Source organism: Mobula hypostoma, unplaced genomic scaffold, assembly GCF_963921235.1.
Source record: "Mobula hypostoma unplaced genomic scaffold, sMobHyp1.1 scaffold_163, whole genome shotgun sequence".
NCBI lineage: Eukaryota > Metazoa > Chordata > Chondrichthyes > Myliobatiformes > Myliobatidae > Mobula > Mobula hypostoma.
In genome coordinates this window covers 147,235-162,569 of record NW_026948199.1, presented here as the reverse complement: position 1 = coordinate 162,569, position 15,335 = coordinate 147,235, and the positions used below count along the sequence as shown (strand labels likewise).

The window sequence follows — 15,335 nt, the reverse complement described above, 5'->3', positions numbered from 1 at the left end:
AAATGATCATAAACATCTCCACTATAACTTCTGCCATTTCATTCTCCTGAGATGCATTTTAACAAGACCAGGCACTTGGCCACCTTTAGACTCAGTAGTAAGCCCCTCACTACCTCTTTAGCAACAAAGATTGCACTGAGAGAGACCCTAATCCCCAGCTGCACCCATAACATGCTCTTTGGCATGTTCAACACGTCCTCCACTGACAAGTCCAACACAAAGTAGCCATTTCCACATTAATTCTCATCTTCCTGTGTTCACTTTAACAACCCTTTTACATTACTATCTGCTTTACACAAGAAATTCTACAGATGCTGGAAATCCAGAGACACGCACACAAAATGCTGGAGGAACTCAGCAGGTCACGCAGCGTTGATGGAGATAGACAAAGGTTCTTGGACGAGACCCTTGTTCAGAGTTGAAAAGAAAGGGGAAAGTCGCCAGAATAGACAGATGGGGGGAGGAATCTGAAGAGGGCAGCTTGAAGGTGATAGGTGAAGCCAGGTGGGTGGGAAAGGTGAAGGGTTGGAGAGGAAGGGATCCGATAGGAGAGGAGAGTGGACCGTGGGAGAAAGGGAAGGAGGAGGGGCAGCAGGGGGAGGTGACAAGCTGGTGAGGCCAGAGTGGGGAATGGAAGAGGGGAGGGGGAGGGAATTTTCTTTACCGGAGGTTTGAGATATCGACGTTCATGCCATCAGGTTGGAGGCTTCCCATTCGGAATACGAGGTGTTCTCCACCCTGAGGCTGGCCTCGTGGTGGCAGAAGGGGAGGCCATAGAGCGACTATTTCTTTCTTTAGTGATTGATTGAGATACAGTGTGGAATAGGCCCTTTTAGCCCTTCCAGCCACACTGCCCACCAACACCCCCCCCCACCAATTTAATCCCAGCCTAACGCGGGACAATTTGCAATGACTAAGCGGAGCACGCGGAGGAAGTCCACGCGTTCACAGGGAGAACATACAGACCCCTCACAGACAGTGGTGGGAATTGAACCCGTGTCGCTGATACTGGAGAGCGTCGTGCCGACCGCTGTCTGATGCCTTCCTTTATTTCCTTAGTTATTCCAGGCTGGCTCTCCCCTCCCTTACACTCCTTGCTTTTACCTGGAATATGCTTTTGTTGAGCAGTGTGAAAAGCCTTTGAATACCCTCCACTGTTCCTCCCCTTTGCCCCCGTATTGTCTGTTCCCGGCCTACTGTTCCCTCATCGCATTGCAGTCTCAGCCAGGGCTCCTGTTTTACATCGAACTGTTGCACCCTCCGTTTGGATGAGAAATTCAATCATCCACGAAGATCCCTGGTTATTATACCGTTAATTCTATCTGTCTCATTCAATAGGACCAGTTCAGGGAAAGCGTTTTCCCTTGCAGGTTCAGTGACGTGCTGTTCTAGAAAGGTATCTCACGAGTATTGTATGAAGTCCTCCTTAAGACTGCCTCGACCTACTTGATTTGCTAAATCAACGTGCAGATTACAATCCCCCATGACGTGCTGTTCCATTCTTACACGCGTCAGACACTGCTTGGTTTACTGCAGTAATGTTATTCCTCAGTGGCCTGTGGACAACTTGCTCAGTGATTTTATTCCCTTTACTACTCCGAATCTCTATCGAGACAAACTCAATATTCTGCTCCTCACATCTTTCACCGTTTCTCACCAGCCCACATCCCTCACCTTCCGGTGGATCAGACCCTATTACCTGACACCCTTGGAGATTCCACTCCCAATCACCTATGTTCCTGTAAAGGCAATTAAACCCTACTCTTTGGGTCAGAGCGAGGTTGGCACAGGGTCAGGGTCAAGGTCAGGTTGGAGTTACTGGGTCAAGCTCAGAATTGGGGACACGGTAGTGGTTGGGCTCAGGGTCAGAATCGGGGTCATGATAGTGGTTGGGCTCAGGGTCAGAATCAGGGTCTTGGTAGTGGTTGGGCTCAGGGTCAGAGTCGGGGTCATGGTAGTGGTTGGGCTCAGGGTCAGAGTTGGGGTCATGGTAGTGGTTGGGCTCAGGGTCAGAGTTGGGGTCATGGTAGTGGTTGGGCTCAGGGTCAGAATTGGGGTCTTGGTAGTGGTTGGGCTCAGGGTCAGAGTTGGGGTCATGGTAGTGGTTGGGCTCAGGGTCAGAATTGGGGTCATGGTAGTGGTTGGGCTCAGGGTCAGAGTTGGGGTCATGGTAGTGGTTGGGCTCAGGGTCAGAGTTGGGGTCATGGTAGTGGTTGGACACAGGGTCAGAGTTGGGGTCATGGTAGTGGTTGGGCTCAGGGTCAGAATCGGGGTCATGGTAGTGGTTGGACTCAGGGTCAGAGTTGGGGTCATGGTAGTGGTTGGACACAGGGTCAGAGTTGGGGTCATGGTAGTGGTTGGGCTCAGGGTCAGAATCGGGGTCATGGTAGTGGTTGGGCTCAGGGTCAGAATCGGGGTCATGGTAGTGGTTGGGCTCAGGGTCAGAGTTGGGGTCATGGTAGTGGTTGGGCTCAGGGTCAGAGTTGGGGTCATGGTAGTGGTTGGGCTCAGGGTCAGAGTTGGGGTCATGGTAGTGGTTGGGCTCAGGGTCAGAGTTGGGGTCATGGTAGTGGTTGGGCTCAGGGTCAGAGTTGGGGTCATGGTAGTGGTTGGGCTCAGGGTCAGAGTTGGGGTCATGGTAGTGGTTGGGCTCAGGGTCAGAGTTGGGGTCATGGTAGTGGTTGGGCTCAGGGTCAGAATCGGGGTCATGGTAGTGGTTGGGCTCAGGGTCAGAATCGGAGTCTTGGTAGTGGTTGGGCTCAGGGTCAGAGTTGGGGCCATGGTAGTGGTTGGGCTCAGGGTCAGAATCAGGGTCATGGTAGTGGTTGGGCTCAGGGTCAGAATCAGGGTCTTGGTAGTGGTTGGGCTCAGGGTCAGAGTTGGGGTCATGGTAGTGGTTGGGCTCAGGGTCAGAGTCGGGGTCATGGTAGTGGTTGGGCTCAGGGTCAGAGTTGGGGTCATGGTAGTGGTTGGGCTCAGGGTCAGAATTGGGGTCATGGTAGTGGTTGGGCTCAGGGTCAGAGTTGGGGTCATGGTAGTGGTTGGGCTCAGGGTCAGAGTTGGGGTCAGGGTAGTGGTTGGGCTCAGGGTCAGAATCGGGGTCAGGGTAGTGGTTGGGCTCAGGGTCAGAATCGGGGTCATGGTAGTGGTTGGGCTCAGGGTCAGAGTCGGGGTCATGGTGGGGATGGAGTCAGTATTGGGATTGAACCATGACGGATGTAGGGTTCTGGTTGGGGGTCAGGGAGCCAATGGGGCCATGGTCAGAGGTCGAAGAGCTCAGGGTGAGGGTGTAAGCGGGGTCAGAGTGAGGTCAGAGATGAGCTTACCACGGCCACCGCGTTGCTGGCTAGCAGTTCCATCGGTGACATGGCTGTCACATAGGCGATGTTGGCAAACACGTAGACGAAGGTCACCAGCGGGACGGAGATAAAGATCGCTCGCGGCAGGTTCCTGTAGGGGAGGGAGAGGGTGACACATCACTTCAGGGAGAGCAGAGGGAGGGGTGTGAGGGGGCAGAGAGAGGGGAGGAAAATGGGCACAGAGAGTGAAGGTGGAAGGGAGAGAGGGGAGAGAAGGGGGCGGGGAAGAGGAGGGCAGGGGCTGAAGTTATGGGGAAGGGGGAGACACGGAGGAGAGAGTGGAGAGGAAATGGAGAGGGAGGGGAGAGAGGAGGAGAAGAAGGGAGGGTGAGAGGAGAGGCAGGGGATGGGAAAGCAACAGGAGAGAGGGGGATTCAGGGAAGGGAGTAGGGAGGGGAGAGATAGAGGAGAGAGATCGGGAGGAGGGAAGGGAGATGAGAGGAACAATAAAAGATTTTAAAGAGTTAGATTGATGAGACGGAAGAATAGAAATATAGAGAAAATAGTAACAAGCACAGAGAGAGTGGGAGATGGAGAAAGAGAGAGTGAGTGAGAGATGGAGAGAGAGAGAGTGAGTGAGAACACACACACTAATTCGCACACACAGACACATTCACTCATTCTCAAACACACACACACACACACTCACATCGCCTGGTACACAGCACAGAGCCCATCACTGGGACAGTGGAGAACACACACACACACACAGTCCGTCTGGGTCCTCTGTCGCCGGACTGGGGCCTCTGCTTACTTGTACGGGTCGACCAGCTCCTCCGTCACATAGTTCAGGAAGTTCCAGCCTCCGTAAGCGAATGAACCCTGCAGGAACGACAGGGCCACCAAACCGATCTCGGGCTTCTGCCACATCTGGAAGGCATTCTTGGGCTCCAGCCAATAATAGTGACCTGTAAGCATGCACAAGACATCAGAGGAGGGGAAAGGTCAAAGGACACGAGAGTTCCAGATTATAGAAGCTTACACTGAGCCAAGTTCAGTCTCTGTCTGACTGTGGGACAGCAGCTGCCTTGGACTCATTTCCTGAGGTTAAATCCAACAGATAGGTGCAGGAGAGATACACTGGGATGTGAAAAGCTGTGTATTAAGAGGCGGTGACGGGGAGAGTGTCCGTGGGGAGTGGGACGGGATTCACTGAGTGTGGGGAGAGTCAGTGATGGGGAGAGTGTCCGTGGGGAGTGGGACAGGATTCACTGAGTGTGGGGAGAGTCAGTGACGGGGAGAGTGTCCGTGGGGAGTGGGACAGGATTCACTGAGCGTGGGGAGAGTCAGTGACGGGGAGAGTGTCCGTGGGGTGTGGGAGAGGATTCACTGAGCGTGGGGAGAGTCAGTGACGGGGAGAGTGTCCGTGGGGTGTGGGAGGGGATTCACTGAGTGTGGGGAGAGTCAGTGACGGGGAGAGTGTCCGTGGGGTGTGGGAGAGGATTCACTGAGTGTGGGGAGAGTCAGTGACTGGGAGAGTGTCCGTGGGGAGTGGGAGGGGATTCACTGAGTGTGGGGAGAGTCAGTGACGGGGAGAGTGTCCGTGGGGTGTGGGAGAGGATTCACTGAGTATGGGGAGAGTCAGTGGCAGGGAGAGTGTCCGTGGGGTGTGGGAGAGGATTCACTGAGTGTGGGGAGAGTCAGTGGCGGGGAGAGTGTCCGTGGGGTGTGGGAGAGGATTCACTGAGCGTGGGGAGAGTCAGTGACGGGGAGAGTGTCCGTGGGGAGTGGGAGGGGATTCACTGAGCGTGGGGAGAGTCAGTGACGGGGAGAGTGTCCGTGGGGAGTGGGAGGGGATTCACTGAGCGTAGGGAGAGTCAGTGACGGGGAGAGTGTCCGTGGGGTGTGGGAGGGGATTCACTGAGCGTGGGGAGAGTCAGTGACGGGGAGAGTGTCCGTGGGGTGTGGGAGACGATTCACTGAGTGTGGGGAGAGTCAGTGGCGGGGAGAGTGTCCGTGGGGTGTGGGAGAGGATTCACTGAGCGTGGGGAGAGTCAGTGACGGGGAGAGTGTCCGTGGGGTTTGGGAGGGGATTCACTGAGTGTGGGGAGAGTCAGTGACGGGGAGAGTGTCCGTGGGGTGTGGGAGAGGATTCACTGAGCGTGGGGAGAGTCAGTGACGGGGAGAGTGTCCGTGGGGAGTGGGAGGGGATTCACTGAGTTTGGGGAGAGTCAGTGACAGGGAGAGTGTCCGTGGGGTGTGGGAGGGGATTCACTGAGCGTGGGGAGAGTCAGTGACGGGGAGAGTGTCCGTGGGGTGGGAGGGGATTCACTGAGCGTGGGGAGAGTCAGTGACGGGGAGAGTGTCCGTGGGGAGTGGGAGAGGATTCACTGAGCGTGGGGAGAGTCAGTGACGGGGAGAGTGACCGTGGGGTTTGGGAGGGGATTCACTGAGTGTGGGGAGAGTCAGTGACGGGGAGAGTGTCCGTGGGGAGTGGGAGAGGATTCACTGAGTGTGGGGAGAGTCAGTGATGGGGAGAGTGTCCGTGGGGAGTGGGAGAGGATTCACTGAGTGTGGGGAGAGTCAGTGACGGGGAGAGTGTCCTTGGGTCGTGGGAGGGGATTCACTGAGTGTGGGGAGAGTCAGTGACGGGGAGAGTGTCCGTGGGGTGTGGGAGAGGATTCACTGAGTGTGGGGAGAGTCAGTGACGGGGAGAGTGTCCGTGGGGTGTGGGAGAGGATTCACTGAGTGTGGGGAGAGTCAGTGACGGGGAGAGTGTCCGTGGGGAGTGGGAGGGGATTCACTGAGTGTGGGGAGAGTCAGTGACGGGGAGAGTGTCCGTGGGGTGTGGGAGGGGATTCACTGAGCGTGGGGAGAGTCAGTGACGGGGAGAGTGTCCGTGGGGAGTGGGAGAGGATTCACTGAGCGTGGGGAGAGTCAGTGACGGGGAGAGTGTCCGTGGGGAGTGGGAGAGGATTCACTGAGTGTGGGGAGAGTCAGTGGCGGGGAGAGTGTCCGTGGGGTGTGGGAGGGGATTCACTGAGCGTGGGGAGAGTCAGTGACGGGGAGAGTGACCGTGGGGTTTGGGAGGGGATTCACTGAGCGTGGGGAGAGTCAGTGACGGGGAGAGTGACCGTGGGGTTTGGGAGGGGATTCACTGAGTGTGGGGTGAGTTAGTGACGGGGAGAGTGTCCGTGGGGTGTGGGAGAGGATTCACTGAGTGTGGGGAGAGTCAGTGACGGGGAGAGTGTCCGTGGGGAGTGGGAGAGGATTCACTGAGCGTGGGGAGAGTCAGTGACGGGGAGAGTGTCCGTGGGGTGTGGGAGGGGATTCACTGAGTGTGGGGAGAGTCAGTGACGGGGAGAGTGTCCGTGGGGTGTGGGAGGGGATTCACTGAGTGTGGGGAGAGTCAGTGACGGGGAGAGTGTCCGTGGGGTGTGGGAGAGGATTCACTGAGTGTGGGGAGAGTCAGTGACGGGGAGAGTGTCCGTGGGGAGTGGGAGGGGATTCACTGAGTGTGGGGAGAGTCAGTGACGGGGAGAGTGTCCGTGGGGTGTGGGAGAGGATTCACTGAGTGTGGGGAGAGTCAGTGACGGGGAGAGTGTCCGTGGGGAGTGGGAGGGGATTCACTGAGTGTGGGGAGAGTCAGTGACGGGGAGAGTGTCCGTGGGGAGTGGGAGGGGATTCACTGAGTGTGGGGAGAGTCAGTGACGGGGAGAGTGTCCGTGGGGTGTGGGAGAGGATTCACTGAGTGTGGGGAGAGTCAGTGACGGGGAGAGTGTCCGTGGGGAGTGGGAGGGGATTCACTGAGTGTGGGGAGAATCAGTGACGGGGAGAGTCAGTGACGGGGAGAGTCAGTGACGGGGAGAGTGTCCTTGGGGAGTGGGAGGGGATTCACTGAGTGTGGGGAGAGTCAGTGACGGGGAGAGTGTCCATGGGGAGTGGGAGGGGATTCACTGAGTTTGGGGAGAGTCAGTGACGGGGAGAGTGTCCGTGGGGTGTGGGAGGGGATTCACTGAGTGTGGGGAGAGTCAGTGACGGGGAGAGTGTCCGTGGGGTGTGGGAGGGGATTCACTGAGTGTGGGGAGAGTCAGTGACGGGGAGAGTGTCCGTGGGTAGTGGGAGGGGATTCACTGAGCGTGGGGAGAGTCAGTGACGGGGAGAGTGTCCGTGGGGAGTGGGAGGGGATTCACTGAGCGTGGGGAGAGTCAGTGGCGGGGAGAGTGTCCGTGTGGTGTGGGAGAGGATTCACTGAGCGTGGGGAGAGTCAGTGACGGGGAGAGTGTCCGTGGGGTGGGAGGGGATTCACTGAGCGTGGGGAGAGTCAGTGACGGGGAGAGTGTCCGTGGGGAGTGGGAGAGGATTCACTGAGCGTGGGGAGAGTCAGTGACGGGGAGAGTGACCGTGGGGTTTGGGAGGGGATTCACTGAGCGTGGGGAGAGTCAGTGACGGGGAGAGTGTCCGTGGGGTTTGGGAGGGGATTCACTGAGTGTGGGGAGAGTTAGTGACGGGGAGAGTGTCCGTGGGGAGTGGGAGAGGATTCACTGAGTGTGGGGAGAGTCAGTGACGGGGAGAGTGTCCGTGGGGAGTGGGAGAGGATTCACTGAGTGTGGGGAGAGTCAGTGACGGGGAGAGTGTCCGTGGGGTGTGGGAGGGGATTCACTGAGTGTGGGGAGAGTCAGTGACGGGGAGAGTGTCCGTGGGGAGTGGGAAAGGATTCACTGAGTGTGGGGAGAGTCAGTGACGGGGAGAGTGTCCGTGGGGAGTGGGAGGGGATTCACTGAGCGTGGGGAGAGTCAGTGACGGGGAGAGTGTCCGTGGGGTTTGGGAGGGGATTCACTGAGTGTGGGGAGAGTCAGTGACGGGGAGAGTGTCCGTGGGGAGTGGGAGGGGATTCACTGAGTGTGGGGAGAGTCAGTGACGGGGAGAGTGTCCGTGGGGAGTGGGAGGGGATTCACTGAGCGTGGGGAGAGTCAGTGACGGGGAGAGTGTCCGTGGGGAGTGGGAGGGGATTCACTGAGTGTGGGGAGAGTCAGTGACGGGGAGAGTGTCCGTGGGGTGTGGGAGGGGATTCACTGAGTGTGGGGAGAGTCAGTGACGGGGAGAGTGTCCGTGGGGTGTGGGATAAGTTCAGTAATTGGGGTCAAAGGGCAGTGCCAGAGGTCACAGGGTGGAGGAAGTGTCAGGAACTGTGGAGGAGATCAGTCATGTGACACTGGGCAGTCACTCTGGTCGTTCTGGACCGGGCCCGAGGATGGCGACTGTGAGGGAGTTGTGACCAGGTTGAGTACGCACCTCGGCACACCTGCACGAAGCCCATGATGATGATGAGTGCGAGGGCCAGTAACTTGCCAGCTGTGAAGATGTCCTGGACCCGAGTCGCCCACCGAACACTGAAACAGTTCACCCACGTCAGCAGCACTGCAGAGAGAGACAGGGTCAGACAGGGTGAGACCCCCTCCACACCGTCCCGTCACACACCCCCACACCCCCAGGGACAGGGTCAGACACAGAGTGAGGCACCGTCCTATCACACACCCACAGGGACAGGGTCAGACAGGGTGAGACCCCCTCCACACCATCCCGTCACACACCCCCACACCCCCAGGGACAGGGTCAGACAGGGTGAGACCCCCTCCACACCATCCCGTCACACACCCCCAGGGACAGGGTCAGACAGGGTGGGGCACCGTCCCGTCACACACCCCCAGGGACAGGGTCAGACAGGGTGAGACCCCCTCCACACCGTCCCGTCACACACCCCCACACCCCCAGGGACAGGGTCAGACACAGAGTGAGGCACCGTCCTATCACACACCCACAGGGACAGGGTCAGACAGGGTGAGACCCCCTCCACACCGTCCCGTCACACACCCCCACACCCCCAGGGACAGGGTCAGACACAGAGTGAGGCACTGTCCCGTCACACACCCCCAGGGACAGGGTCAGACAGGGTGAGACCCCCTCCACACCGTCCTGTCACACACCCCCACACCCCCAGGGACAGGGTCAGACACAGAGTGAGGCACCGTCCTGTCACACACCCACAGGGACAGGGTCAGGGACAGGGTGAGACCCCCTCCACACCGTCCCATCACACACTCCCAGGGACAGGGTCAGACACAGGGTGAGACTCCCTCCACACCGTCCCGTCACACACTCCCAGGGACAGGGTCAGACACAGGGTGAGACTCCCTCCGCACCGTCCCGTCACACACTCCCAGGGTCAGACACAGGGTGAGACTCTCTCCACACCGTCCCGTCACACACTCCCAGGGACAGGGTCAGACACAGGGTGAGACTCCCTCCACACCGTCCCGTCACACACTCCCGGGGACAGGGTCAGACACAGGGTGAGGCTCCCTCCACACCGTCCCGTCACACACTCCCGGGGACAGGGTCAGACACAGGGTGAGGCTCCCTCCACACCGTCCCGTCACACACTCCCGGGGACAGGGTCAGACACAGGGTGAGGCTCCCTCCGCACCGTCCCGTCACACACTCCCGGGGACAGGGTCAGACACAGGGTGAGGCTCCCTCCGCACCGTCCCGTCACACACTCCCGGGGACAGGGTCAGACACAGGGTGAGGCTCCCTCCACACCGTCCCGTCACACACTCCCGGGGACAGGGTCAGACACAGGGTGAGACTCCCTCCACACCGTCCCGTCACACACTCCCAGGGACAGGGTCAGACACAGGGTGAGGCTCCCTCCACACCGTCCCGTCACACACCCCCAGGGACAGGGTCAGACACAGGGTGAGGCTCCCTCCACACCGTCCCGTCACACACACCCAGGGACAGGGTCAGACACAGGGTGAGGCTCCCTCCACACCGTCCCGTCACACACTCCCAGGGACAGGGTCAGACACAGGGTGAGGCTCCCCCCACACCGTCCCGTCACACACTCCCAGGGACAGGGTCAGACACAGGGTGAGGCTCCCTCCACATCGTCCCGTCACACAGTCCCAGGGACAGGGTCAGACACAGGGTGAGGCTCCCTCCACATCGTCCCGTCACACAGTCCTGAGGTGGGGAGTGGGAGTGGCTCGGCCTGATAAAACCTGGAGTTGCATCCCTCCGCCCGTGGTTTCACCCACGAGGACTGGATGATGATGAGACATCACAGATTCCTAACAATTGTGGACAATATGATCACTAAACATCCCAATTACCTGCATGTAAACAGAAATAACATTTGGATTTGTTTCTCAGCTTGCAGAGTGTCATTGATTTTAGTTCAATGCTGCACACTTGATGCAGTCATTGACCCGGGCACCTGGCTCAGTATTTGCACACGGGTCCCCGACACTCCCTGCAGTTGGCTTCCAACAGCGGCACTGAGGTACTCTGCAAATGGCCACTGCAGGGGCAGTGAGGTACTCTGCAAATGGCCGCTGCAGGGGCACTGAGGTACTCTGCAAATCGGCGCTGCAGGGGCACTGAGGTACTCTGCAAATGGCCACTGCAGGGGCAGTGAGGTACTCTGCAAATGGCCACTGCAGGGGCAGTGAGGTACTCTGCAAATAGCCGGTGCAGGGGCAGTGAGGTACTCTGCAAATGGCCGGTGCAGGGGCAGTGAGGTACTCTGCAAATGGCCGCTGCAGGGGCACTGAGGTACTCTGCAAATCGGCGCTGCAGGGGCAGTGAGGTACTCTGCAAATGGCCACTGCAGGGGCAGTGAGGTACTCTGCAAATGGCCACTGCAGGGGCAGTGAGGTACACGGCAAATGGCCGCTGCAGGGGCAGTGAGGTACTCTGCAAATAGCCGCTGCAGGGGCACTGAGGTACTCTGCAAATGGCCGCTGCAGGGGCAGTGAGGTACTCTGCAAATGGCCGCTGCAGGGGCAGTGAGGTACTCTGCAAATGGCCGCTGCAGGGGCAGTGAGGTACTCTGCAAATGGCCGCTGCAGGGGCAGTGAGGTACTCTGCAAATAGCCGCTGCAGGGGCAGTGAGGTACTCTGCAAATGGCCGCTGCAGGGGCAGTGAGGTACTCTGCAAATGGCCGCTGCAGGGGCAGTGAGGTACTCTGCAAATGGCCGCTGCAGGGGCACTGAGGTACTCTGCAAATGGCCGCTGCAGGGGCAGTAAGGTACTCTGCAAATGGCCGCTGCAGGGGCAGTGAGGTACTCTGCAAATAGCCGCTGCAGGGGCACTGAGGTACAAATGGCCGCTGCAGGGGCAGTGAGGTACTCTGCAAATCGCCAGCTGCTGAGGTACTCTGCAAATCGGCGCTGCAGGGGCAGTGCAAATGGCCCTGCAGGGGCAGTGAGGTACTCTGCAAATGCCGCTGCAGGGGCAGTGAGGTACTCTGCAAATGGCCGCTGCAGGGGCAGTGAGGTACTCTGCAAATGGCCGCTGCAGGGGCAGTGAGGTACTCTGCAAATGGCCGCTGCAGGGGCACTGAGGTACTCTGCAAATGGCCGCTGCAGGGGCAGTAAGGTACTCTGCAAATGGCCGCTGCAGGGGCAGTGAGGTACTCTGCAAATAGCCGCTGCAGGGGCACTGAGGTACTCTGCAAATGGCCGCTGCAGGGGCAGTGAGGTACTCTGCAAATGGCCGCTGCAGGGGCACTGAGGTACTCTGCAAATGGCCGCTGCAGGGGCAGTGAGGTACTCTGCAAATAGCCGCTGCAGGGGCAGTGAGGTACTCTGCAAATGGCCACTGCAGGGGCAGTGAGGTACTCTGCAAATAGCCGCTGCAGGGGTAGTGAGGTACTCTGCAAATAGCCGCTGCAGGGGCAGTGAGGTAGTCTGCAAATGGCCGCTGCAGGGGCAGTGAGGTACTCTGCAAATGGCCGCTGCAGGGGCAGTGAGGTACTCTGCAAATGGCCGCTGCAGGGGCAGTGAGGTACTCTGCAAATGGCCGCTGCAGGGGCAGTGAGGTACTCTGCAAATCGCCGCTGCAGGGGCAGTGAGGTACTCTGCAAATGGCCGCTGCAGGGGCAGTGAGGTACTCTGCAAATGGCCGCTGCAGGGGGCAGTGAGGTACTCTGCAAATGGCCGCTGCAGGGGCAGTGAGGTACTCTGCAAATGGCCGCTGCAGGGGGCAGTGAGGTACTCTGCAAATGGCCGCTGCAGGGGCAGTGAGGTACTCTGCAAATGGCCGCTGCAGGGGCACTGAGGTACTCTGCAAATGGCCGCTGCAGGGGCAGTGAGGTACTCTGCAAATGGCCGCTGCAGGGGCAGTGAGCTACTCTGCAAATGGCCGCTGCAGGAGTAGTGGGGTACACTGCAAATGGCTGCTGCAGGGGCAGTGAGGTACTCTGCAAATGGCCGCTGCAGGGGCAGTGAGCTACTCTGCAAATGGCCGCTGCAGGAGTAGTGGGGTACACTGCAAATGGCTGCTGCAGGGGCAGTGAGCTACACTGCAAATGGCCACTGGAAGGCCCAGTGGGGTACACTGCAAATGGCCACTGGAAGGGCCAGTGGGGTACACTGCAAATGGCCACTGGAAGGGCCAGTGGGGTACACTGCAAATGGCCGCTGCAGGGGCACTGAGGTACTCTGCAAATGGCCGCTGCAGGGGCAGTGAGGTACACTGCAGAATCAGAGTGAACTGAGATACATTGCAAACAGCCAATGGAGAAATGTGAGAGAACATACAAATGGAAAACCGAGGCTTACTACAAATGACAGTGGTGGAAGTGGTGAACGAGCTTTTTGGAATCTGGTCACCGGAGTGTGAAGTTGGAGTGGGGACTGGTGCCAGTTGTAGGGCCTACCTCCCTCTATGGTCCTCACTCTGCTGACCTGTGACCTCCATTCACCTGCCTGCACGCCTCTGACCAATGCCTCGTACCTGCCCCACTGCCAAGCTCCTGACAAGTGACCTCTGACCTGCCCCACTGCTAAGCTCTTGCCCTCCATTCCCAACTGCTCCCATGCCACAGAGTTCACCTAATGACCCCTCAACCTACCTGCTGACTTCCATCCCTTCTGCTTTGGCCCCTGACCCCTCATCGACCTCTGCCACATGTCTGCTGACCCCTTGGCCACCCTCCCCCCTCAGAGCACTAGATCACATCTAAACCCTCACCAGCTGTCGAATCCCAGTAAACAAATCAGCAATGCCAACAACTTTCCAAGAGACGGACAGAGGGAGAAAATGTGGGAACAGGTGGGGAGAGTGTGAGTGGAAATTGAGGGAGAGTGAGAGGGGCGTTTGAGAGGAGTGTGAGGGGTTTGTGAGGGGAATTGAGGGAGAGTGAGAGGGGAATTTGAGGGAGAGTGAGAGGGGCGTTTGAGAGGAGTGTGAGGGGTTTGTGAGGGGAATTGAGGGAGAGTGAGAGGGGAATTTGAGGGAGAGTGAGAGGGGCGTTTGAGAGGAGTGTGAGGGGTTTGTGAGGGGAATTGAGGGAGAGTGAGAGGGGAATTTGAGGGAGAGTGAGAGGGGCGTTTGAGAGGAGTGTGAGGGGTTTGTGAGGGGAATTGAGGGAGAGTGAGAGGGGAATTTGAGGGAGAGTGAGAGGGGCGTTTGAGAGGAGTGTGAGGGGTTTGTGAGGGGAATTGAGGGAGAGTGAGAGGGCAAAGTGAGGGGCAGGGTGGGTGGAATGGGTCGAGGGTTGGAGGAGGTGCAGGTTTTTCCAGGGTGTCCTGTTCAGGAACAACAAGTTGTAATAGAAAGAGCTGCTGTTACAAAACATGTTTACTTGTCTGAAGCAGAGCTCTGGCCCCAAGCCCAGGGAGACTGGAGAGGACTGCAGAGGCAGAGGGCAAGGGTGAGGAGGGGAGAGAAAGAGAGAGGGAGGGAGAGGAGCTGGGGGGAGAAGGGTGAAGGGGAGGAGGGGGTCTGGCAAAGGGAGAGAGGGAAGGGGAGAGGGGTGGAGGGATGCGGTGGGGGAGGGAGAGTGAAGTGGGGAGGATGAGGTGGGCAATGGTGTTTGAGTGAGGGAGGGAGGGCACGTGGGTAGGCGCGCAGAGATGGAGACCAGCAGAGAGGGGACAACAGAGCCAGAGACAGTGAAGAGGTGAGAAGAGAGAGTGAATGTGAAAGAGGGAGAGCGAGCAGGGAGGATGGAGAGAGGGAGAGGAAGAGCGTGACATACGCTCACAGAGAGAGGGCGATAGGTAAAAGAGAGAAGGGGGCACACTGACAAATGATGCGAGAGAGAGAGAGAGAGATGTGGACAATGGGAGAGACACAGAAAAGTGAGAGAGGGAGACAAGCAGATCAGGTAAACAGAGTACTGATGGTGTGTAACTTGACAGCAGTACTTTGCTCCCCCCCCCACCCGTCGACACTCCCCCCTCAGGTGTTGGTGAGGGAGTCGAGGAAGGTGCCAAGAAGCTTATCTGCCCATCTTCTGGGGCAACCTGGGGCCGCTCAGGGGTGGGGATGGTGAGTTCGGTGTTTGTGAGAAAGTTTGAGAGTTGTCCCCGGGGAAGGCCGGGTGGGAGGGGGGGGAGTCACAAATAGGACGGGCCGTTGCCAGCTACTTCTGGGAAGAGCTTGTTTGCGAGTGTCACTCGATATGGCCTGGACTGGACCCAATGGCAATGTCTCACCATCACACGGGGGGAAGGGTTCAGGTAACACGGACAGGGTGGGGCTCCACATGGCTGGAGCGGATGGTGAGGGTGGGAGGAAGTCAGGTACTGGGGGAAAAGGAGAAGGGGCCCACTGGCACCCCGATGCCACCCTGTTTCTCAAGCAGCACCAAGAGAGGCTGTTCTGCCCATTAAATAGATGGTGGCCCTCACAGCTATCCTGTCACCCCAGTTGTCTTTTCAAAATGCAACTAACGAGTTCCTTTCTCACTCAGCCCTCTGTGATCCCATTCGCAGCACACGGGGTAGAGACTCTGTGGTTTGTGTGTGGGGGTGTGGGGGTTGAGGTGTATGGGTGGGTTTGTGTGTGTCTGAATGAGTATGTGGGGTGGGTGTAGGTGTGTGGGGGAGGGTTGTGGGCTGGGGTTTGTGTCTGTGTGAATGTGGGCTGGGGTAGGGCTGAGGGTGGGGTTTGTGTGTATGTGTGTGGGGGTAGGGCTGAGGGTGGGGTTTGTGTGTATGTGTGGGGGGGTAGGGCTGAGGGTG

The 15,335-nt window shown here is 58.4% G+C and overlaps 1 protein-coding gene across 3 annotated transcripts in view; it reads right to left on the bottom strand.

Annotated features, from left to right (window-relative positions):
• Positions 1-15,335, bottom strand: part of LOC134341790 (large neutral amino acids transporter small subunit 2-like) — a 59,461-nt gene that overhangs the window by 15,635 nt on the left and 28,491 nt on the right. For all 3 annotated transcript variants that reach the window (XM_063039713.1, XM_063039714.1, XM_063039712.1), the window contains 3 exons: positions 8,595-8,720; positions 4,114-4,267; positions 3,327-3,450 (listed from right to left, as the gene is read on the bottom strand). In XM_063039713.1, the coding sequence (XP_062895783.1) occupies positions 3,327-3,450; positions 4,114-4,267; positions 8,595-8,720 (404 nt within the window). The remainder of the gene's footprint in view (positions 1-3,326; positions 3,451-4,113; positions 4,268-8,594; positions 8,721-15,335) is intronic.